At 52.5% G+C, this 22933-nt stretch overlaps 3 protein-coding genes across 3 annotated transcripts; 2 read left to right on the top strand and 1 right to left on the bottom strand.

Moving 5' to 3' along the window:
- The first annotated feature begins 1237 nt into the window (after nucleotides 1-1237).
- Nucleotides 1238-4684, top strand: HER10_EVM0008200 (TBC domain-containing protein). Its single transcript, XM_035477732.1, has 3 exons — nucleotides 1238-2800; nucleotides 2864-3947; nucleotides 4000-4684. Exons 1-3 carry the CDS (start codon nucleotides 1416-1418, stop codon nucleotides 4345-4347), a joined length of 2817 nt encoding a protein of 938 aa, XP_035329713.1. The 5' UTR covers nucleotides 1238-1415; the 3' UTR covers nucleotides 4348-4684.
- A 1573-nt stretch (nucleotides 4685-6257) lies between these two features.
- HER10_EVM0005023 (uncharacterized protein) lies at nucleotides 6258-6899 on the top strand (the record flags this gene model as incomplete). Its single annotated transcript, XM_035474649.1, has 3 exons — nucleotides 6258-6287; nucleotides 6372-6461; nucleotides 6516-6899. 3 exons carry the CDS (start codon nucleotides 6258-6260, stop codon nucleotides 6897-6899), a joined length of 504 nt encoding a protein of 167 aa, XP_035329290.1.
- Nucleotides 6900-12346: 5447 nt separating this feature from the next.
- HER10_EVM0011541 (uncharacterized protein) lies at nucleotides 12347-15349 on the bottom strand. The gene is made up of 2 exons (XM_035480970.1): nucleotides 13763-15349; nucleotides 12347-13694 (listed from the first exon to the last, which is right to left on the bottom strand). Exons 1-2 carry the CDS (start codon nucleotides 14781-14783, stop codon nucleotides 13252-13254), a joined length of 1464 nt encoding a protein of 487 aa, XP_035330107.1. The 5' UTR covers nucleotides 14784-15349; the 3' UTR covers nucleotides 12347-13251.
- Between the last annotated feature and the right edge of the window lie 7584 nt (nucleotides 15350-22933).

Raw genomic sequence — 22933 nt, 5'->3', positions numbered from 1 at the left:
GCCTTTCTGGGACGAAAAGCTGCCAGCATATAAAGACCCAGTGGATAAGGTACTTGCCAAGTTGCCAACCATTCCGATTCCAGGAATGTACTTGGGAGTACGTACCTATCTAGGTACCTCGACAGAGTCGACACAGAGAAGCCCTGCTCTCGCTAGGAGCGCATTCCCCACCCCCGACCGCCTCCAACGTGTTGTGGACTTGAACTTCCAATGTGGTCCTGGTGCCGGGCCACTACCGCGATGTATTGCTGCCACCGCCGCTGCCACCGCTTCCTGCATTTGCAACCCGACCCTGCTGGGCTGGAGAAACGATGGTCATGAGCCTGTCACTCATGCCGTTTTCTGTTCAATCTGACGAACGCGGCAAAGACGGCTGGGTGTGTAGGAAATAGAGGGGGCACGTTGGCACGGGGGGAAGCAATTGTGGAAGAAAGAAGAGAAAAGAAAGGATGCCCTGCTCTCTATCTCTTTTCCCCCAGCTTAGTTATCCATACCTTCCTCCTTCTCAGCTATCTCGAATCCGGACCTAGAATTTGCGTATTCACCACTTCATGTCCACACTGCCTCACATATCCTTCTTCACCTTCAAGAAACTTTCCTGCCTGCACCTACCTTAGCGTTTATTCATCCTCCCAAGACGCACTTCCGATAGACCACTCGCCTTTGAGCACCCGCTTGAACCCAAAAACCCCCACAACGAGACTCTTTCCCGTCACCCAACGGATCTCAACAAACCGACCTCACTCACCTCATAAAGGTAGCCAATCCTCCCTACCAAGCATTCCTCCACCTCCGGCGCAGTATTATAAAGTATTTTAACACCTGTTTCTTGCTCAGTCTTACCTTGAATTTGCTCGTCGTTTGCTATCTAGCACAGACGCAGACTCGATCAAGTGACTTGACTTACACGACGCCAGCAGAGAACCACACCAAACTCGCGAGCGTCGTCCTTGTCATCGCCGACCTCGCATCCCGCTTGCTCCTACGAATACACACCCATCCCTCGACTATCGCCGCACGTATACGAATACGTCACGGGCCTGCTGCATTTGCCTCAAACAACCTTCTCTTGGGTTGTTGTTGGAATTGCATTGCATCCCGCCCTCATTCCTCACCTTGGGCTCTTCATCTTGTTTGCCCAATCGAGCTAGCGCCCACCTAGTCCCCAGGTCTTAATTTGGCACACCTGAATCCCAAGCTTACGGCCCTCAGCGCGCTCGACGGTGAGCCACTCACCCTCCACTTATATCGTCACCACACCCGCCTTGGCCGCCTTTCCACTCCATCTTGCTTCAGTTCGACGCCGGCATCTAGACATCGCGGCTCGGCCTGCTACTGAGCAGTTGAGCACGGTCTGATCGGCCCCAAGCTACACCCACACACGCCCCGGCCGGAGCACCCTGAAATATCACGCTATGGCACCCCAAAGATTCGCCAGCATGCGCTTGAAGTCCCGGCCTACGCTCGTACCTTTCAAGGACGATGCTAGCCTCATTGCCCTTCGCTACGAGAAGACGGTCCAGGCAGAGCCTCCCATCCCTATTCTTACACGACTTCCCCAAAGATCTCACTCTTGTTCAACGCGCCGAACTTCCACTTCTGCATCATCATCGACCTTCTCAAGTCCGCCTTCCAGCCCCGTCGTCGTTGCTCCTCCACCCGCCATCGACCAGCATCCTGCGTTTCGTTCCCGCGCTGCGGCCCGCAATACGACGGTAAACGATTGGAAGAGAGATTCAGGGCTGGCACCCACTGCATCGTCTTCAGCCACTATTGCAGAGGAGGACTGCGAGGACGAAGAGAGTCGTGCATGCGCCAAGATTGCTGCTCTGGAGGCCGACACGATTGTTGTGCAACAAACGGAACAACCTGTGACACCTTCGGTTTGCGAAAGTACATCCGTCGATGAGTCGGTTTTGAGCAAACGAATCTCTGGTCGTTGGTCCACGCCTTGCATCAGCAAAGACGTCGACAGCATGGATCATTATCAAAATGTGCAGGTCGAAATTGCGGTTGCGGCAAGAAAGAAATCTGGGAGCATTAGCAGCACCTTATCGGTCGATTCTCCCGTTGAGTTGCGGGACAAGAGTCTGGGTGACCTATCACCTGCATCGGCGCCAATCATCTCCCATTCGCGGTCCTCATTTGCAGCCTCCGATGACTCGCCTAATTTCTCCCCTGTCAACATCCACGAAGACTTCCAACTCCTGAGCAAGGATGCCTCTTACTTCTCTCCCATTTCAGTGTCCATCCCCACGGACAACCTCCTCGAAGATGACTTCCTAACAACTCTGTCTTTCTCCAATCGAGGCAGTCTCATGTTTGGTGGTTTTCGCGCGTTCCCCGCACAAACCACCGACGGAACAATGGATGGACAGTCGCAAACGGACAAAGCACACGCGCCTCCGCCAACCCCCCCTGCTGATGCCCCTGCATCGGCCCCCATCCTCCACATTCAATACGAAGAGCCGCCCCAGTCCACTGCCGTCAGCACCACTGAGACCAGGGCGAACCACCTGAACGCCACCGACACAACTACAACCGAAGCAACGACTGGAGAGACGACCACGACTGACACAACGACGGCAGAGACGACTGCAGAGTCGGCCTCGCAAGCCACAATGACGACCCCCAGCATCTGCGTCTTGTCCGCGGACGTGGAGATGGAATCTCGAAAGGTGAGATCGCTCTATGAATCCGGCGAAGGCCTCAGGTGGGAAGACGGAGCCCGACCGTCGGATGTTGGCGAGCGTCTCAACTCGACCGCCGAAACTCCGACGGAGGAGGTCGAAAATGATCCGTATGGTTTCCTTTTGCCCGGATTGGTGTCCGACCAGTACGCTAACGTGTATCCTCTCTGCAGCGTCGCCGAACTCCAGCCTCCCGCTTGGGGAACTCCAAGATCTGGAAGTTCTTATTCCCAACGACCCGAAACACGCAGCGAGTATGAGGTGGCCGGTGGTCTTGAAGACTGGGAAGACCTCGAGGGATACGACATCGACCGTTATGGCTTCATCAGCCCGCGCAAGCCAGAGAAGAGTAACGGCACACCCGCTGAACCTAGATCGTCGCAGTCAGCGCCCAGAAGGAAGCACGTCTTTTCCAAGCGAGATGCCTTTGGGTTGGGCTTACCATCCAGAGGACCCAGTAGGAAGGTGTCCGCTCGATCGCTCAACACTCAAGGATCCAAGGCTTCGGTTGCGTCTCGCCGGTCGACCCGATCCGCAATCAGACAAGCAGGAAACCTGCTCCCACACAATCGCGATCGGCGATGGATGGACGAGGCTGGCGAGATGCTTTCGCTTTCATTGGGCGATGAAGAGAAGGTAGAGAAAATCTCTGAGGCCATCAAGAAGAAGGAATGGGAGAGGTCTGAAAAGTGGCGTAAAATGGCCAAGATCGTCAAGAAGGGAAAAGACGGCGAAGGCATGGAATTTGATTTCGATGTTAAGAACCAAAAGCTCATCGACAGGACGTGGAAAGGCATCCCCGACCGATGGAGAGCATCTGCCTGGTACTCGTTCATGGCAACCAGCGCCAGAGCTCACAAGGACTCACCGTCTGAGGATTCCATCATCACCGACTTTCATCGCCTTCAGTGCAGAGGCTCGCCGGACGATGTGCAAATCGACCTGGACGTTCCTCGCACCATCAGCAGGCACGTCATGTTCCGGAAGCGCTATCGAGGTGGTCAGCGCTTGCTCTTCCGAGTCTTGCACGCGTTATCGCTTTACTTCCCGAATACTGGCTACGTTCAAGGCATGGCTTCGTTGGCGGCAACGTTGCTCTGCTACTTTGACGAAGAGAAGTGTTTCGTCATGCTCGTACGCATGTGGCAACTACGGGGCCTAGAGAAGCTGTACAGTCCTGGCTTTGACGGCCTGATGGCAGCTTTGAACGACTTTCAAACCAAATGGCTGGATGGCAAGGACGTAGCCAAGAAGCTGGTAAGACACCCGCGCGCCTTTCAACCGATGACGTTAGACTGACTGTTTCTAGACTGAGCTCTGCATCGATCCTACAGCCTACGGTACCCGATGGTACTTAACACTATTCAACTTATCCATCCCTTTCGCGGCTCAGCTCCGCGTCTGGGATGTCTTCCTGCTTCTTGGAGAAAACCCCACAGACTCTCCGAAAGTCCCCGAATCTCCCGTCACCATGAACGGCATCGACATTCTGCACTCTACCAGCGCGGCTTTGATTCACGCGCTGCGAGACGTTCTTCTTGACTCGGACTTTGAGAACGCAATGAAGGCTTTGACATCTTGGATTCCGGTCAAAGATGAAGATATCCTGATGAAGGTGACACGAGCCGAGTGGAAGGCCCGACAGAAGAGGAAGTAGAAAGTCTTGTTTCTGCCGCCTGCTTAAGCGTCGGTCGGCCGACTCGTTCCCACATTTCCTTTGTTCTTACACCACGACCTTCGATTTATGGACATGCGTGCAAGGCGTTTATGGAGTCGGACATGTTGACTTCGACGCATGTCGTCGACCAATACCCCGGGATGAACTGCAAACCTCGTATCTGCTATTACGGGGGATTTCATTTGTGCACTTGAAACGAACGAAATGCTGGAGAAAGCAACTTGGGTTGCGGGGAGCGCCACCAAAAAAGCGATGCGAGAGGAATGGAGCCGCAGCACGAATTTTTCAAATACCCTTTATGCAATACAATAGCCTGGTGCCAACTTCATATACAGCATCAAATCAATATATAATGTATTATTCGAGTAATTGTTGTCCCCAACATCTTCTCGGTGTCTATTCCAGCTACGCCAAATGTTTTCCATCTTTGAAGACACGGACAAGCCTGATTCAAGAACGCCTTCATCCACCTGGCTGTCTACCTTCTAGGCCTCGCTAGGCCTTCTTGTCTTCGTCCTCAATAACTATACCACACCTATTGGTGTTGACGACGCAGTGACTGTAAGAATGCCCATGCAGCCGAAATTGAGGCTACCCTGAAGGAAGATGGGTATATCACAGTAGTCTGGCTGTCTGTGCCTGTCCAATCTTCATCTTAACGTGTGTCTGCCAGTCTCCCATTCCTGGCCGGTATAGATGTTGATACGGAGCCCGCTCTGCGTAAAGAAGACCATGAGATCTCAGCTTGCTGTGGTCTTTGACACTGCACAGATGGTTCGTTTTCGTTTGTCTTTCGGAAATACGTGAAGAGTTTGGGATTGAGTAATCCCTCACGATGTCAGTTTGGACCTGGCTGTGTTATATTGAACTTGTCATCACAGCTTGGTTAAGAGTTAGGCTAGAAACATGTAAGCTTAGCTGTTTGAGCAGAGAGTAATCGGCAGAGCAGTCGGATACCGAAGATTGATACGGACCGCACAAACAGCCCTGCCCAAATACTTCCACCTTGAAGGAATTGTTGAGACACTCCCAGTGCCCCCTTCTTTCATATCCTATCTCGCTCGCTACATTACACGGACCATTCAACTTCGTACCAGATGAGAGGCTCTTGCACTAATGGTGTGTATACCAACACTGACTGACCCGAGCCGCGATCGATCATGATGAATGTGTGTGACAATCGTGTGACATTGCAGGTGCAGCGATGACTTGGACGGGGCTGAAGTTTAGCAAGATGCCATGGCTAGAAGTACACAGAAGGATGCAGTGAGCTTTCGCGATCCTCTAGTGGCTGTGTTTGTGAGGAGTTCGCCAAGTCAGTACGATCAACGATAAACAAAGCAGGCTATGGTTTGAGCTAACGGCAGTAAGAAACATTGTGATGCGTTCAGACGATAGTCGTTTCTTGGTAATGTCAGCTTTCGAGTCTCTCGCAACTACATCTCCATTTTCTCCATTGGTTTGTTTCCATATGTAAAGGAGTTGGCTGGGATTCCGCGATTCAGTGTAGCGAAATGCGTCATTTCAAGATCAAAGTCTTACATCAACGAGGCGTTATGATGTCAAATGGTTTCACATAACAGGCATCGAGGCGACTTGTAACGTACTGTTTCCTAAACCGACGAGGAAGGCGGGACACAAGGCTGAATCACTGTCAGCTTTGATCTACAGACTTGCCGAGCTGGAGCTCGTAGTAGCGCTGACAGCCTCACCACGGATGATAATCGATCGTACAGATCCCAAGAATCGTCAAATTGAACGCGTCAAAATTGAGCTATAAGAACCAGAGTTAATGCCCTCTAGACTTGTTCTCCTTGCCAATCACAACACGCACACACGCCCAAAACGAAGCCTCCTTAGATATCAAAGTAGCCGCTACACCATCCAAGATGCTCCAGAACATCCCTTTCCTCGCCCTGGTGCTTGCAATTACAGCATCAGCGGCTCCCCTTGATGACTCCAGTTACCTCAACAACGTCGCCTCCGAGCTCTAAGGGCGACAGGTCATACCCCCTCCTTGTAACCCCTACATCAAAACCCTGAAGCACGGCGACGGGAACCCCAAGAAGAAGTTTTTACGCAAGCAAGTGACCGTGAGTGAAATTCGCGAAGCTTTCGCAACTTCCAGCTTCTAATCAACGTGTCAGACTACGCACAAGTGCACCGACGGCCCATGCAGCATCGAAAAGGAGGACAGCGAGACCTACACAATCGAATGGAGCGCTTCCATCACCGACCCCCGAGGCTTCTTCAGCACCGGCTTCGCCGTTTCCGAGGTCATCACAACAGGTCAGACGAAGGTCTGCGGCAACCGCGAAGGCACGGAGAACCAGTCGCTCTGCGTATGGTGGTCGCTTGCGCATACCGAGTACGAGGTCCAGGACTGGGAGATGTCGGGGTGCGGGAGCTCCAAGCCCAAGGGGGGCGTGTACAAGATCACGGCGTCAAATGCGGATGAAGGGGAGAATATATCGTATTGTGTGAGGAATAATTGTAGGGGCAATGGGTATGAGTACTGGGCAGATAATTAGGCGGTACGGGCTGATGAGTTGGGGGATTATGTGCAGCCAAGTTTGGTACAGTTCTTGTTTATCATGCTCAACTTGGGCTTTTAATCAGTTTTATGAAAATAGGTGGCCGAAATAGTGATGAAGATTCTGTTGAAAGTAGTCGCCAGAGAGGATTCATCACTTTGTCGACGTAGGGCAACGATGCTTGCACTGGCTCAAGGACATTCTTCTGTATGTGTTCGAAACATCATTGTTCCTGCATATGTTTCACGTATTACCCTGTTTCCAAGACGGCGTGAGAATCGAGTTGTCGTTTGCAAGTATATAGGTAACTTAGATATGGTTGTCAACCCCCCTCCTGGAATGGCAACTGAGAAACCAAGACGCCCGGTCGTAGTTCCCAGATTTAGTGAATGAACTTGGTAAAAACAACTCCCTTTCGTATATAACCCTCCGGTCATTGTATCTATCTGCGTTCTGCAGCCCCTGGCCCGTACGATAAAATGCATCATACAAATCCAGGCGCAGGACGACGGAGTCAAAAACATTGCCTCCTTCTTCCATTCCCTCTATTTGATAAAAACCTACTCCGACAAAACACTTGATAATACCTCGCAGTACCTGTTCGAGGTTAGAACAAGCTGCAGGTCCACCACCAACAAAATGTCGGACTCCCATCGCCACCCATCGTCACCCACCGCGACGGAGACATCAAATCACCTCAAAAAGCAATCAAAAACATACAACACCAGGTATTCGCTGGTCGTCACCGACCCAACTACTAATCCGGCCCTCATTGGCTTATCTATGGGAGAGCGGACGGGATCCCGAGTTTTCCAATGGGTATGGTCGTATGTAGCAGATGATGAAGCCAAAGTTGACTATATTTCACGATGGAACAGCAGCCACCCATCACGAGTTTTGCCAAGACTTGAGAGAAACGCCTTCTTGTAGGTGCTTCATCATTTTTACTGCTTATGTTTCACTGTTTTATCTTATTCTTCAAGAATTGGGTTGAGTATGTGGCTCATATCAAGGTGGTCTGGCTTGTCAGTCCAGACAGATCATGGCCCACGCCACGTCTCTAGACCTACGTGACCTTATTTTGTGCCAGTTCCAGAGCGAGTTAGTCTGAAGTGAATGCACCGTCAATAGCAAGTGCGCTGAAAAGGACGAGATGTTTCTGGAGAGATGCATCTTGCTCATGTTGCTTTCTCCATAATGCGGGAGAATGTTGGGAAGTCTTGGATAACAGTGTAGTGGCAAGACAGACCACGAGCATGATTCAAAAGAGTCATAGAGAAACTAGCACGCCCCTGATGCATCGATGTATGATGTCTCAGTGAGATTATGATATAAAGTAGAACGACGTAATTTGCCGTATGCTAATCAGCTAGATTCCATCCATACTCATGGGGTCTTACACGACCTACACTGGGCACGTGGTTCTCAATAATACGAACCAATTGCAGCGATTTCAACTAGATAGAAAGTACTCAAGTCTTGCTTGTCTTCATTGTCTTGAGATAATCCTCATTGCCAAGGCATGCTCCGGTACATTGCATATAGACTAACCATGTCGATTGCTCCGGTTGCCGATATGTCGTTACCTACCCCTAACCGCCATGCCCAGTGAACGATGTCACCTCAATATCCGAGACGACGAAGTAGTAATCTAGTCGAACAACCGTGGGTTCCGTGCAAATCGCAAATGTCCGCAAATGAGTTCCAAGCAAGATCCAAACCCAACTCGGTGGCGGCTGTCCTACCTAATTTCACGTGGCCCCCGAGGACAAAAGAGGCGCTCCTGTGTATGGTGTACCCCTAGCCTTGCCAAGTGGGTAGCACGATAGGTTGCTGGTCCACGGTACCTTCACTCTACTTCTGGAATTTCCATGACTGCTACTGCCACTGCTACTATTCTCATGTTATGTTTCCTGCATATCCCGTAGAGCATGCGCCTCAGAGAGCATATGATGATGCCAATGAGAATGCTAGTGGTACTAAGCAGACGGCCACGTGTGTGGACCGGCATCCTATTCCGCCTCCCACTTGCTTGCTTCCCCGATCTGCCCGCTGGTATGTGCTCAGATCTTGCAAGCCTCCATGTCTGGCTGGATACTTTAAATCTCCTGGCACTGGGGTAATATCGTATGATCTTGAAAAAACCGGAATTCGGTCGTTGAATTCCTTGTTAAAATGCGTCGTCCCATTTCGATAAGGGAAAAGATCAGCAAAAGTCCATCTCCAACTTCCAAGACTCCAACGTGTGAAGAGGAAACCCCACTTGCTCCGACATCAGCTTTCTTGTACCGTGTACTCTGTACTCCGTAATCCGTACGTGGATGGGCAATCCCGAGTCCTGACAGGTCGGTAAAACTTGCAAAGTTGCATTCGACGGATGATTTTCCAGAATCGGTTTGATAGAGGCGGTTGGTCGCCTTTGTGGGTGGTATCTGCCAATCTGGATCGTTGATCGTCCCTGCATGGTGGCCCCAGACTCCCGAACCCCCGTGATGCGTCAATGGAAGAGGCTTCACCATCGAAGGGCGGAGTGAAGGACGCTGGTTGCATGGACATGGAGAACAAATGGCGAACTTCAAATTAGATGTTGCAAATAACTCTGTCATGATTGTTGACGCTATGGCATCGCTGGACCTCACTGGCGACCAACTTAGACAAACCCGAGTCAAGAACGCCTGAGATGTCACGCCGGGTAGTATTGAATCGAGTCATTCCATCTAGCCAAGTTCAGGATTCCAAGATATCAAGGTTAGACAGACTACTCCGTACTACTTTCTGGATCTAATGTACCGTCTAAGCAATTTGCTCGCGTCTTTCACCGCAACGCAGCAAATTCACTTTTGTTAAGCGCCAACAAGAACAGACGCGCGAAACGCATAGGCAATGAGTCCAATTCTGTAGCACTCATTGAAGAAAAACAAAAAAAAAAAACGCCACAGACGCCGGCCGGCGCTCTGGATTTCGGGTCTCAACACGGCCCCCCCGTCCCGAGGCTCCCCGCCTGAGTAGCTTAGACCTCACCCCCCACAACGCTTGAACCCATATCCGTGCGCGCCGCGCCATCACCACCGGCCGGCACAGGGCAGCCCTATATGTGGCGGATCATTAAGACGAGCCTCAGCTATCCGTACGAATGCCCCCTTCTCTCCTGCAATAGCCGAGATATACACTTTCGGTCAGGTAGTCAAGCCAAGCCAAGCCGAAGCTGATTCGACGACACCCGAACGAAGAGATAACGGCCCGCGGGCTCCTTGCTGAACCAGTATCAGGTTTCGCATGCCATCCCATTTCATATCCCGGGGACCTTCATCTTCGTTCTGACATGATTACGCCTTTGTGCCATCGTATCCCTTTCCAGACGTACGTATTCGTACGCCTAACGATTAATGCATCCCCAGTCACCGGTATTGTACGGATTAGGTACAGACAAACAAGCATTTGGGAGGCTACGCCCCTCTCTCTCTCTCTCTCAGCTCTTCCGTGCCCATGCCTGCCCACCTGTTGTACAAATTCCGTTACCCCCTTGCCTCATATTCAACAAACAAACAATACCGCAAATGTCTTTGTCGACCCCAAGCGTAAAAAGGAGAAGATGTCCGCAGGCGAGACGGTGAATTGGCATCTACTGCGTACAGAAGAGAGGACAAACCCCATTCATACCCAAGTACGCATTCGTACACTCGTAAACCTGGTAGCACCGCCAGGACCGGTCAGATTCCCAATCAGGAAATCAAGCCCACAACCTAGTGAGTTCGTTGCCCACGCCCAAAATGGTCTCGAACACTGATGGTGAAATCCAAAACAAATGCCCACATTCCTCCCCGCCAGGAAGTGTGACGACCCGACGAATGGAGATCTCTCTGACATGTCAAGTCGAGAGTAGAGAGACGTGAAAAAACAAAACGAAACGAAGCGAAGCTACGGACAATTAATTAGACTTGCGTCAAAGTCAGGGCTGGCGGGCCATTTTTCTTATGGAGGTAGCTGTCATGCTGGCGGTTCATGCCCTCGTGCTACCTACCCCCATCCGGGACGGACTCATGGAATGGAAGCGAATACCTGCCATTGTTTCGGGTTGAATCAGAATTGGGACCTGTCCTGCGTAAAAAGTCACTTGCCCCGCCCAAGTATATCTACCTTAGGTACCTCACGTATCGCCAAACTCTTGTACCTATCCTGAATTACTGGCTGCCTTCCCGCGTGTGTATCGCTCCTGGCAACGGTTCTCTTCATTGCCTCGTTGCTTTTTCCACGTTGAGAGCAGGTAAGCTAAATACCCCAAAAAAGAATAAAATAAAAAAGCAGCAACCCGTAGCTGAAGTCAGTGCGGATGAACGTCGATTCAACAAAGGAGCCGGACGCTGAATCGACTGGACCAATGCCAACGACGCGGTTGAGCGCCCCCGTGTGGCACACACTCATCCAGTCACCCGGTTTCGAGACGCACTGTCCCCAACCCGATCCGCGCGTACAAAAACAAAACACCAAACCAACAAAAAAAAGACGTCAATCATCCCCAATCGTCCCATTATCCAACACCATGTTCGCCCAGACAGAACTTGAGAAAATCCGCACCTATACAGGCTTAGACTTGCCTCGGGTGTGCATCTTGACCTTGACCAGATCGGAATGGGAAGCCAGGCACAAAACCCACCCCCAACGCACCCAACATTGTGGGAATCAAGAAAAAAGGGAGCGAAACTCTGATTACCGACGTCGACGCAACCTCGAGGTCCGGGCACCCGGCACGGGCAATGGCCCATGGCCACCCAAGGCGGCGGGCGACGGGCGGAAGGGCGGCGGCGGACGGGGCTCACCCGGCAGCCAGGCCCCACCGGGACGAAAAAGAGGGCGGGCCATGATTACCCATTACCACTGAGGGAAAAAAAAAAAAAAAAAGAAGACAGACGCCCGGGCACCGCACCTAAGGAAGCAAAAAAAAAAAAAAAAAAAAACGAAAGAAAAGCCAAGATTCTCCACTCCTCATCTCCATCGCCGAGGGGATGCTAATCTCCCGCCCCGAGCTTAATCCAGCTCTGCTATACCATCGTCATCCCTTCTCAGCGTTAGTGCAGCTCCCTCCCACCCAAGTGATGAAGTTTGGCCGCGCGCCGTGTCAACCCACTGCCTAGTGGCCTAGGTAGGTAATGCAACGTCCGAAGTTGGTGAGTGACTTTTCATCACACTTTCTCAATCTTCCTTTCCCATTTTCCTGGCCTTTGGCCATTTCCGGCCGGCAAGGGGGGTCAAGCCACGAAATGGCGAGAGAGTGAGAGAGGAGAGGAGGGGTAATGCCTAGGATAACTCGGTGCAGGGCGTCATCTAATTACCCTGGTTCCCGGCCCCCTTCCCAAATCACCCCTCCGGGCTTCCCACACCCCCAACACGCGATAATCAAACAAGCGAGATAAGGTATCAATCTCCAAGGGGTTGAAACACGTCTGTCCGTCTCTGCAAAAATGCGTCTTGTCTTGTTTTTGTCTTTTCTGCAGGGTATCATGATACATGTAAGATTGCCCAAAAGAAGCCAGCCCTAGATTTCAAGAAGCCAACAAGAGTGAAGATATTGCCAAAGTCCACCCTTCCATTTCGAGAAAAACTTGTCCAAATCGAGAAGTTGAAAAATGAAATAACTCCAACCTGAGTCTTAATGCTCTCACCAAACCCCCTTGATGAGTCTCACCTCGCAGGTGGATTTTGGCCGGCCGTTGATGATTTCACCACACCCGACAGCTATAGGTACACCCAAACAAAAAAAATGCAGTGTTGACAGTACCATACACATCAAAACACCAGGTGTGGGAAGAGAAGCAGAAAAATTGAATCCATATAAAACCCGAGGCTCGTCGGCTATGGATGTACCCGCCCGCCTAAAAGAAGAAGAAGAAAGAATCGGAAGAAGTGAAGAAGTGAAGAAGTGCCGTGACCCGTGCATGCCTTTTTGAAGAAGTGAATAATGCGCGCCTCCAGTTCCAGATCTTCTGGAAAGGCGTCAAGCTAGGAGGAGAAATCCATGCCTCTCGCTCTTTGAAATCGAAATCATCGACGGCAATCTGAAGCCGCCGTCGAGTGCTCTCCCTGCTTTTCCCGCCCCCCGCGCTGTTTCCAGTCACGAGGATAAGAAAGGCCGAGAGCCATGGCCGAAGAATAACGTGGCGGAATGAATCCAATAGAAGCGAAAAATTCGGAAGAAAATGTCGTACTCATGCATCTCGTTTCGCGAAATTTCGCCGTGATGGTATGGCTGAAACAAGTCGTAAAATTGGCCCGAGCCAAATTTCAATCAGTGCTGCCTGTCGCATGGCTGCTGATCCTGCGACCCCACGCGTCCGTCTCGTCCGTTCACTCCTCACAACGGCGATCGTCGTCGCTCCTCGCCCTGCCCTTGATAAGCTTCCGTTGGCGTCGGCCCGTACTGAGCTGCGTGTGATGGCTCTTCGGACAACAAGGATGATACCGAATGTCCACCAACACTCCTTGGTGCTTGCTGCTGTTGCTGTTGTTGAGCAGAAACCGAACTGGCGCTACCGTATTCCGGGGCCGTGCTGAAGCTTGCGACTTGAGGAGACATGCCTCGAGGCGTCCCGAAACTCTCACCTCGGCCACGACCTGTCGGCCGATACGACGAAAGATCGCTGCGCTGTCGTGTGTGCCCCCGTCTTCGCCCCGGCGGGGGGTTCTCAAGCGTTGATCCACCGTGGAAAGGAGGCGACCGCAAGCGTTGATGCTGACTTGGCGGTGGAGGGGCTGGCTGCGGGCCTGTGGCCTTGCGCTTGTTCCTAGGAGACTCCCCTAACGGCCACACCAGCCAAGGTTAGCCTAAAGCGACTCTCTCTTTCGTTTGGTTTTGCTGGACGCACCGGAGGGTGTCGCAGGCTGAGTAGAGCCACCTCCGGCTTGGGATGTCGGGGGGTGCCAGTGGTGAAAGTAGATGGACGGGCTCGGCTGGGCCTCTTGTTGAGACTGCGCAGACTGCGCTGCTGCGTGCTGGTGGCTCTGCAGTGCCGACGGGCCTGGTGGGCCAGAGTGAGGGACGTTCGTGTTGAGGCTGGGAAGGTTGCTAGATCCCAGTGGCCGGGACACCGAGCCAGTCGAGGACAAAGTTGTTGCCCTTCCCCGCTGGGGAGAACCCGGGTAGGCGGGGAATCCGTGAGGTCCGGGGGCGGAGCTCGGCGTCGAAGGGACGCCCGCATATTGACCGTAGGGCTGGGACTGAGAATCGCGGCGATGCTCAGGAGAAAGAGGCCCTTGAGACGGCAGCAGCTGGGGGTGCTGAGGCTGTCCCTGCTGAGCGAGAAATTGCTGTGCCCATTCCAAAGCCGCAGGAGGAACACCGCCTCCCATTCCGGCAAAGACAAGAGGAACGATGGGCGGGGGGATTCCGCCGCTCAACGAGGTTCGTAGCATGTCGGCCTCGATGCGACGTTGCTCTAGGCGCAGAGTCTCTTGCCTTGTCTTCTCTTCCTCCTGTCTCCTGCGCTCCTCTTCTGTCTTTGCTGCCAGCCAGCTCCTCATGGAATCTTCGGCGCCTTGCCACTGCGGCGGCGGTCCGGGCAGCTGACCCATCAGGTGGCCATGGCTAGATTGAGCTTGGCCGATGGATTGGGGCGCGGGAGGAGGTGGCGGAGGAGGAGCCGAGCTTGCGTGAGGCGGCTGGGGCGGCAAAGTCATGGCCGCCGGGGGAGGCAGGCCACGATGATGTGCCGACATAGGCTGGCCAGCTGGACTGTGACTACGGGGAATGGACGGCAGCAACTTGTGCGAAGGGTGGTCTTGGTAAGCCAAGGGAGGCGAGGGTCGGGATATCGAGGGCGGAGTAGGTAGGTCATGGACGGACTTGTAGCCGTAGTGTGTTGGCTGCTTAACTGTGAGCATGGTCATGTATACTCATGTGCTCCAGGTGTTTTCAAAAGTTGTTGAAGGTGAAATCAGACAACATGGGTGGCTGATTTTGTTTCTGGGGTTGATGTGTGTTTTTGTGTTTTGTTCCCTCGGGTTTTTGTGTATAGAATCGTGTCGAGCCAAGAAAGTGAAGCTGAAGCTCAAGCTGCTGGTGAAGAAGAAGAAGGCAGCGAGCAGTCGGAGAAGAAATTGAGACAAAGGGGAGTTTGAAGGAAGGTCAAGAAGTGGAAAAGTGAGGAAAAAAGCTGCTGGCTGGCCAGTCAAGATGAAGATGGGTGGAAGGAAGACAGGTGAAGAAAGGTTGAAGAAAAAACCCGAGGCGAGAGGTGAGGTAAAAGGTAGGAAAGAACAAATGAAGGTATGGGGGGGTGCAGGTGGTGGAAATAACCTTTTTTACAGGCGCGAAGCTGGAAGGGCGGCCAGCTCCAAGTTGGGAAAGAGACTTGGGTTGGACTGGGAAGGGAAAGGGACAGACACCACCACCTCACAGACACCACACGCCATAAGGTACTCCGTACTCCGTACCGAGGAGTACTATGTACTTACATACACACCTACCTTCACCTGCCCTGGACACCTCTCTTTCCATTTCACGCCCGAGACGGTGGTACGTATTTTTCTCAGACTCCCACCCACCAGCACCAGCACCAGCACAAGCGGCAACACCAGCAGCTTCTACCCGCAAGGCAGGCACATACCTACTGCGTAGGTAGTAGTCTGAGGCACGGAGTACCTCACTTTCCTTTCCCAAAGGACGTGAGGGACCCAGAGACCCAGAGACCCAGACCCAGACCCAGACCCAGACCCAGACCCGAGCCCCAGGGCCTAGAGAGAGAATGAGAGGCAACTCCGTGCCCAGCTGGGACTAGTAAGGTACGGCAGCTTGCAAGGTTGAAGGAACAGACCAGCTAGCAACGATGCCGTTGTACGGATAGGTGTGTACGAATACTTAGTGGATAGCGAGGGAATAGCGAGCCCAGGTCAAGGAAAGCAGAGGTATCACATACCATGGCACGCGAGGGCTCTTCGTCCATCGTCCTCGCCCTCGTCTCTCCCAGTCTCAGATACCTTACCTCACAATCCTGTACTGTATCCATCCATATCGGGATTCGTAGTACAGACAAGGGCGGGGCGTACGGTGATGAACCCAGCTCCATGAACGGGCCCAGCCTCATTTAGACATGAAGACGTTTTTAGTGCCGACCACGTAAGGCAAGATTGGGAAGGGCTGAGAGTGCTGTTCTGGGTTGGCACAGCAAGCAAGGCTGATGGACGGACAACTCGCATCGTGGAATCGATGTACGGATACAGATACGGAGTATCCGTACGTACTCGAGGCGGGATCACAGTCTAGGCTAACCCAGAACTTGAAGGTGACACTGACCCCCAACGTCTCTTCCTTTTGACCTGTACCGTAGATCTCCGGAGCCTCGAAACCTCCACGGAAGGATATGGTATGAATCAAAGCGCCAGGTGCTGACGATGTGCCGATGCATCGCTGGAGTAGTAACGAGAGCAAGGGCGCAACTGTGGGTATTGTAATATGTGGTTTCTGGGAGGATGAGGATGGATCATGGTCATGGTCGTGGAGGTGGGCAGGCAAGCAGGCAGGCAGGCATTGAACGGCTTCTGTTCTTTGGGAATCCGCGGGCCCACGAGCGGGAAGGGTGACGGGGGTGTGTCCTGTAAAAGTATGATGTGCAAGTGCCTGAATATGGAAATCTGCAGTGTGTGTGTGTGTGTGTGTGGTGTAAGTTCCTCCTCTCAACAGAGTACACTACATATTAGTAGTGTAGTCCGCCGTGTGTGCGCGTGTCTGTCTCCCTTTTTCGCCATTTCACCATTTTCCTTTCCCAAGGAACCCCGGCCGGGGGTTGCAGGTGCGGATACTGATGCAGATGCAGATGCTGGATGGAGACGCGGGAAAGGAGATGAACCACTCCAGCAAGGCCCGACTGATTCGACGAGGCGTGCAGGAATCATAGTATGGATGCCCAGGTCCATCCAAGGCTGTACATAGTAGAGTTTCTACGGATACTCAGGAGGCACCCAGGAAGTCTCCAACTCTCCTGGCAAATTTGAATCGCAAGCACCACCCACAAAGTGATAAGTGCGGATAGTAGGGGAAAGCAAAGGACAGAGAGAGGCATACGAGTCTAGGAGATGGCCCGGCCGTTTACGGATAGTTCAGGATAAGGCTCGGTGCGGAATGGATGGTGGTCAAGGTGCGTTGCCCGTGGTGGAGAATGACAGTGAGCCTGGTTTATTTCATTTACAACCAGCGCGTATCAGAAGAGATGACACATGGAGGGGGATGAGCACAGGGGGGTGCGCGTTGTTTGTGTCCAAGCCCAGCTCAGTCCAGTCCGCGGTCCCAGCCCACAGATCAAGTGGCGCGAGGGGGTGTCTGCACGCCCACGCCCACAGGGACTCCTCCCACTCCCAGAACCCCGGCAAGGGCCAAGGGGGGTGGTGATGGGGATATCAGGGGGGGTGTAAACCCGGGAACTGTGGCGAAGGCGGCTAGTCAGCATTGGGCCAAGATGGGGAAATCCCACACTGGCGTAGAATCAGACTTCAAGATGAACTGACGGCAGAGGCGAACGAGGAATGAGGAATGAGGAACGAGGGATGTGGGATGTGGATGTGGGTGTGCTGTCTGTGGATGCTAGATGCCAGAAGGCCAGGATGCCGGATGATGGATGCTGCAGCAAAGACAGTTGGAAATCGGAAGTTGGGGGCGAGAAGTGATGTAAGAAAATCTACCGATCCCTCTCCCAGGACCAGAAAAGGCTGCATGGTGGTTGGGCTTGGAGTCGCCATTGTCGAGGATCCCAACGTCTTTGAACCGGCCATTACCTATTCCCAGTCAACCTTGAGTTATGTTTTGTATCAGTACTTGCTGCGCCAGTATTGGCTTCGTGTTACTGTCAGCTACAAGTAGAAGTTTCAACCCAATCATCACCACAGCTCTAGGGACTGTGCCGTGACCCAACACCTACGGCTTGTGTATCCGAAAGAAATAGATGGAGAAAAATCAACCGCAACCGCATACCTACAGTATCCGTACTAGGCTCTAATACGAGCTAAAGAGCAAGAGCGGGGGTTTGACTGCGGTATCGTCGAAGCGAGACGAGAACAAGAGGAGACCAGTATCCGGTGACAAGGCGCAAGCCACCCTCACTGACAGGATGCGCACGACACGCAAGACAATGCATGAGCAGCGCTGCGTATGGCCATCAAGGGGGTGACAAGCCGGCTCGAGTGAGCGTAGGGCAGGACGAGCCGGGACATGAGAATTTCGGACCTTGGCCTTGATATTGCCGTCCATTTGCTGAATGGTGACGCTGCCACCGCGGATGAGGCTGCTGCAGCTATTCCCTCTTCTGACTGCGCAAATTGTTTCTTGCTTGCATCGCACACAGTCATCTTTGTCCCCTGGCCCTTTGATAATTCTCCGCGCCTTCATGCTTGGCATGCAGCTTTGTGACCTGATTATGTATAGAGACTCCGCCATGAGCTGCCGTCGGTGGGTAAGCATTGTAGCTTCGCCTAGCTTCCCAAAGTGGGTAGGTGATTGAGGGGTGTCGTCGTCGGGAAACCGTGTACGCGTGCGAGTGCCGTCGTGTTCTGTTTGAATGCAGTTCAACATCCGTCGCCAGCAGGGATAGCCTGGTACGCATCTTTGAGGCAGCAGACAGATGCAGAAGTGTGTGAGCAGAGTTCGACCAGAGGCGCAGGGTCGATCCTGATGGTGACTTGACGACACCATCACCCGTAAGACAGAAGGAAAGAAAGAGGAGAAGACGCCAAAGCGCGGGGAAGGTTGACAGAGAGAGAGAGAGAGAGAGAGAGAGAGAGAGACAACGAGGTCGATATCAGGAAGCTCGGGGACAATACCTAGGTACAAGTCCCCAAAGCTTGATATCAACCGTTTTTGGCCTGGGTCATATCTTACTCAAGGCCTCAGCTAGACTCTGCACCTTGGTTTCTCGCCTTTGAATTCTCAGGCTCGATACGTACACTAACGAGATGGAGCTGGGCGGGGTTGTGGCCGCAGGTCAGCTGAGAAAGCGAGTTCGAGCGAGTTCGCTCACAAAGCTATCAGTTCAGAGATACTGATTGGACGCTTTCGCTGCAGACGCGAATGGGACGCGATGCGGTCTCGTGCTGAAGCAGACAAGAACAAGGATACATCTCCTAGCCGTGCTGATGTTTTGTCTAGCCCCCTCCTGTCTCGTCTGGGGGTTTGCTGGCGCGTGTTCGAACATGGAAGCCGCCTCATGGAGGAACCATAACTCTTTCGGGGTTTCTGTGATGATATGTAGTATTTACTAAGCTTCTTTTTGTCTTCATTTAGCAGCAGCTCACAGCCCTCATCTACCGATTATGGGACTAGGTGATACGTAAGATAGCTAAGGTATCGTAAGCCCAGCCAAGCAGGGATATACATACGCACCTTGACTGCTGAAAGCGAGTTGATCGATGGATGGGATGCCGAGCCCAAGAGTAGGTCTTGAGTTCAGCGCAGAGCTCCTACTCCCAACACTTGCCTTTTCGCGTCTGCTCCATGTAATCGTCATCCTTGACCGTAGCAGCAAAGTTTCTGGCAGACGAAAAACAATGAGGTATTGTTACTGTAGCCTTCAATAAACAGACTCGAGCCCTGCAGCAGCACCAGCGCAACAGGTTGGAGTGGAGTTGGCTGTCCGTAGTCAAAGGGGGATTCAAAAGAGGCCAGCCACAGTTGATGGTTCAAGAATCAGCGGAGAGCTGGAGAAGAGGGTGTGAAGGTGCCATAAGGGGTGTGTGTGGATTTCTTTGGTTTGACGAGGTATTAAAAAACGGGCTGTCGTTGCTGGTGTGAGAGGAGGCCACCGGGGGCGAGGCCATGGGAACGAAGAAGATGGGAGTGGGTGTTCGTAGTTGGCAGAAAGAAAACGGGACAAGGTGCCTTAGACGCCTCAGTGAGGTACGTAATTGGCGAAGACGTACCGAGCTCTCAAGGGACGGGCGGCGTGTGCGTCCGAAGGATTCTGGATGCTCGGGAGATACCTGGACACGTTACATCGGTACGTATCTACGCCTGTGCGCCATCTCTCCCCTAGCTTGCTGCGAAAGTTGGCAGGCAAATACATTGGCACGAAACCGCGAAAAATGCCTTGTAGATTTTGGATAGTAGGTAGAGTATTGCCCAAGTTAAGAAGATTTGTGTATTTCAAGCTGCCTTCAGATGGAATGTATTCTCTGCTATCTGCGCCTGCTTCTCATAGCTCCATTATCTCCCAGTGTATGTGATGAGCATTGCTTTTGAAAATCAGCATTGAGCCAGATGTTAGTCTGACGTTGACAACCAACAACCTGTCAGCTGAATGGAAAACCAGGCATTCTGTTCCGTAAGCTTATGAGATCATTATGGAGATTAGCCAATGTCAATGTTTGTTGGCATTCGAAGGCACGGCAATGTCCGCGCATGGTAGATCGTTTGGTTCGGTTAGCCGTGTGACAGACAATGGTAGCCAGAGAAGGCACGATCCGTCACATAACTTCGGACTCAAGCTGGTGTAAAGATAGAGTCCAGTGAGCAAGCCATCTGGTGTTGTTGAGTCCTCTCACTTAGGCAATCTGGCGGGGCAATCACTTCAGATTCTAGTGGTGTGGCCGATGACCGGGAATATGGTCAAGACAAAGGCGAGACCCGATGTAGAAATCGAGAAACCATGTCTTTCAGTGGGCGCTTCCGTAGCGCCTCTGGCTCGCGTGTTGCTTGAGAACCTATCGATGGAGGTTGATTCAGAGAGCCAGGCTCTAACTCGCGGGATAAGGTGTCAAGGGGAGATCCCAACCCCGAAAGATTCTCTCCGAAATCCATGGGATAGCTTGGTGGTGGCGGGAAGCCTGCCTGGTCCAACGGTGCCTGGGTTAGGCGGCCGCAGCTATTCGATGCAAGTTCTTGTCTCGTCTGCCGCCCGCCGGCGCTCGTCTCATCCTCGGTAGTCGACGGCAGGCAAGGAAGCGTCTCCTCCACCATCTCTGCGCAGCATTCCCTCAATTCAGTCAGACGCGTCTTGCTACATGGCTCTGAGGGGCGGGACCGGGTGGTCAAGTCATATCCGCCATCGCATTGTCTATAGCCAAAGGAGGCAGAAGACGCAGATATGTACGGATAGTCGTTGCCAATTAGGTAGTGTTTGACGATGGTTCGGCCCCGACAGGGGACTGGCTCGAAAAGGAATGGTGGTCGAATGCATCGAGAAACGAGAGGAGGTTGCATGCGTTCTGAGCGCGGTCCACAATGGCAACTGTGCGCAGATGAAGCCAAAGTTATCAACCTGAAGTGCGCAACCGCCAACGTATCGTGATCGGGGAACGTCCGGCTAGGGAGCGGGATGATATCTCACGCCTGATTAAATATGTGCTGCGGCCGTGCTACGTTGACGGCCGAGAAAGTTCAACAGCAAGATTCTCCCCATCCTCAAAACTGTATTAGGTGAGGAGAAATATGACTTCTGGCACTGCCGCTGAAGGGAGGGGAGCTCGGCGATTGGGCTATGCGATATCGGTCTCGTAGAAGCTTGTCGCTAGGTTGAATGTGGAAGAAGAAGCAACAGGCTATTCGGAGTCGGGGTTGAAGTTATTGCAGCATGTTTTGATGACATTCCGCCAGTTATCAAGATGAGACATTCGATTCGACATGGTTTTCGCGGTAGGAGGCAGATGCGTCAACGATAAGTTCACGAGCGAGCACTCGTCCCCGGAAACGACACTTAGGCTTGAGCGATGTATTCTTTTCATCAAAAAACTCTTGGAAGGTTGCTGCTATCTGTCAGGCTTCTCGTCCTGTCAGTCGCAAGTAGATTTGTCGACTAGGATCGCCAAAGAGGTCACGCCGACAGGCCCATCCCTGATTTCCAGGCTAATTGGGCATGCTGCTTGAACTCAGCACATCGAGTTTATACTTCAGAGGCGAAAGAGTTGCAGTCTTGTGATTGGATACTTCTTCCAGCCAACAGCGGCGTAGTTGCCAGAATAGGATGTGAACTCTCTTCTGGAGTATCTCGTTACGCAACATGGAGGAAGGCGGTGGCGGCCAAGTTTCGGAGCATTCGTACGTTTAGGAGCACGCAGTGCCCTGTGACTCTGTGCGCCATGGCTGATGTTTAGTTGTGCAGAACAGCTCGTTCGACCGTGGCTGGCTCCCATTGCCGTAAAAATAGCATTTCACGTTGCACTGTGAATGAATGGCCGCGTTCTCGCCATGTGCGTTACACGATTGTGCTGGACTCGAGTTGAGGACCAGATATTGACTCTTGAGTCGCGATGCGCAGCGGCTGAAGGCAGACAAGAAATATATCAAGAGTGTACTATTTTCTTGAACAAAAGTAGAGTCGCCGTTCGTTACGTGGTGGTGGTTGTGCTGACATTTGATTCTAGTGGTGCTAATCCTTTCTGTGTTGGTGTATTCGGACTAGGGGACTGGGCTAGACCGGAATCTGGAATCCAGATTCTCGACTTTGGACCCAGCAAATCTCTTTTGCACTTGCAAATGCGATGGCGCCCGGACGATCCCAGATCGCCTTCCATCGAATATGGACCAATCAACAAGGACGGCACTTTCCCCTCTGAGAAGTTTGTGGCAGGAGCGGTTCCGTCCCTCGATTGGCTCTAGTCTGTTTTTGGATAGCGATGGAGACCAATCTGCATGACTTTGCAGTACGTATTTTTTGCAAGGGTGTGAAGCAGGGGAGCATGCGTGGATGTATCCCGCGTGCCTGCTCCTTCTTCACAACCACGACGTTTCCTGGAAGCTACACCCCTGCTCGCCCACCCAGTCGGAATGAGCTCCCAAGGAAAGACATTGGGTAGCTAAGACGGTGCGGAGCTACAAGGCAGGTGAACCCTTGTCATGACTGTTAATCTGAAACACGGTGACGAGGAAACAGGGGCCTTCCTTTTCATCCACGTTGACCACAACTGCCCGTACTTGCACTTGCACTTGCACTGCTGCAGTCACCAGTAACCACCTACCACCACTTGCTATGTACGGAGTACCTGTTACCACCACCACCACCACCACCACCACAATGTAGGAGCGAAAAAAGGAAGGAGGATGCGCGAAAAATAGAAGG

Source organism: Colletotrichum scovillei (assembly GCF_011075155.1).
Source record: "Colletotrichum scovillei strain TJNH1 chromosome Unknown Contig00009, whole genome shotgun sequence".
NCBI classification, from domain to species: domain Eukaryota; kingdom Fungi; phylum Ascomycota; class Sordariomycetes; order Glomerellales; family Glomerellaceae; genus Colletotrichum; species Colletotrichum scovillei.
The sequence above is the reverse complement of the archived record's forward strand: the minus strand, read 5'-3'. Positions and strand labels throughout refer to the sequence as shown.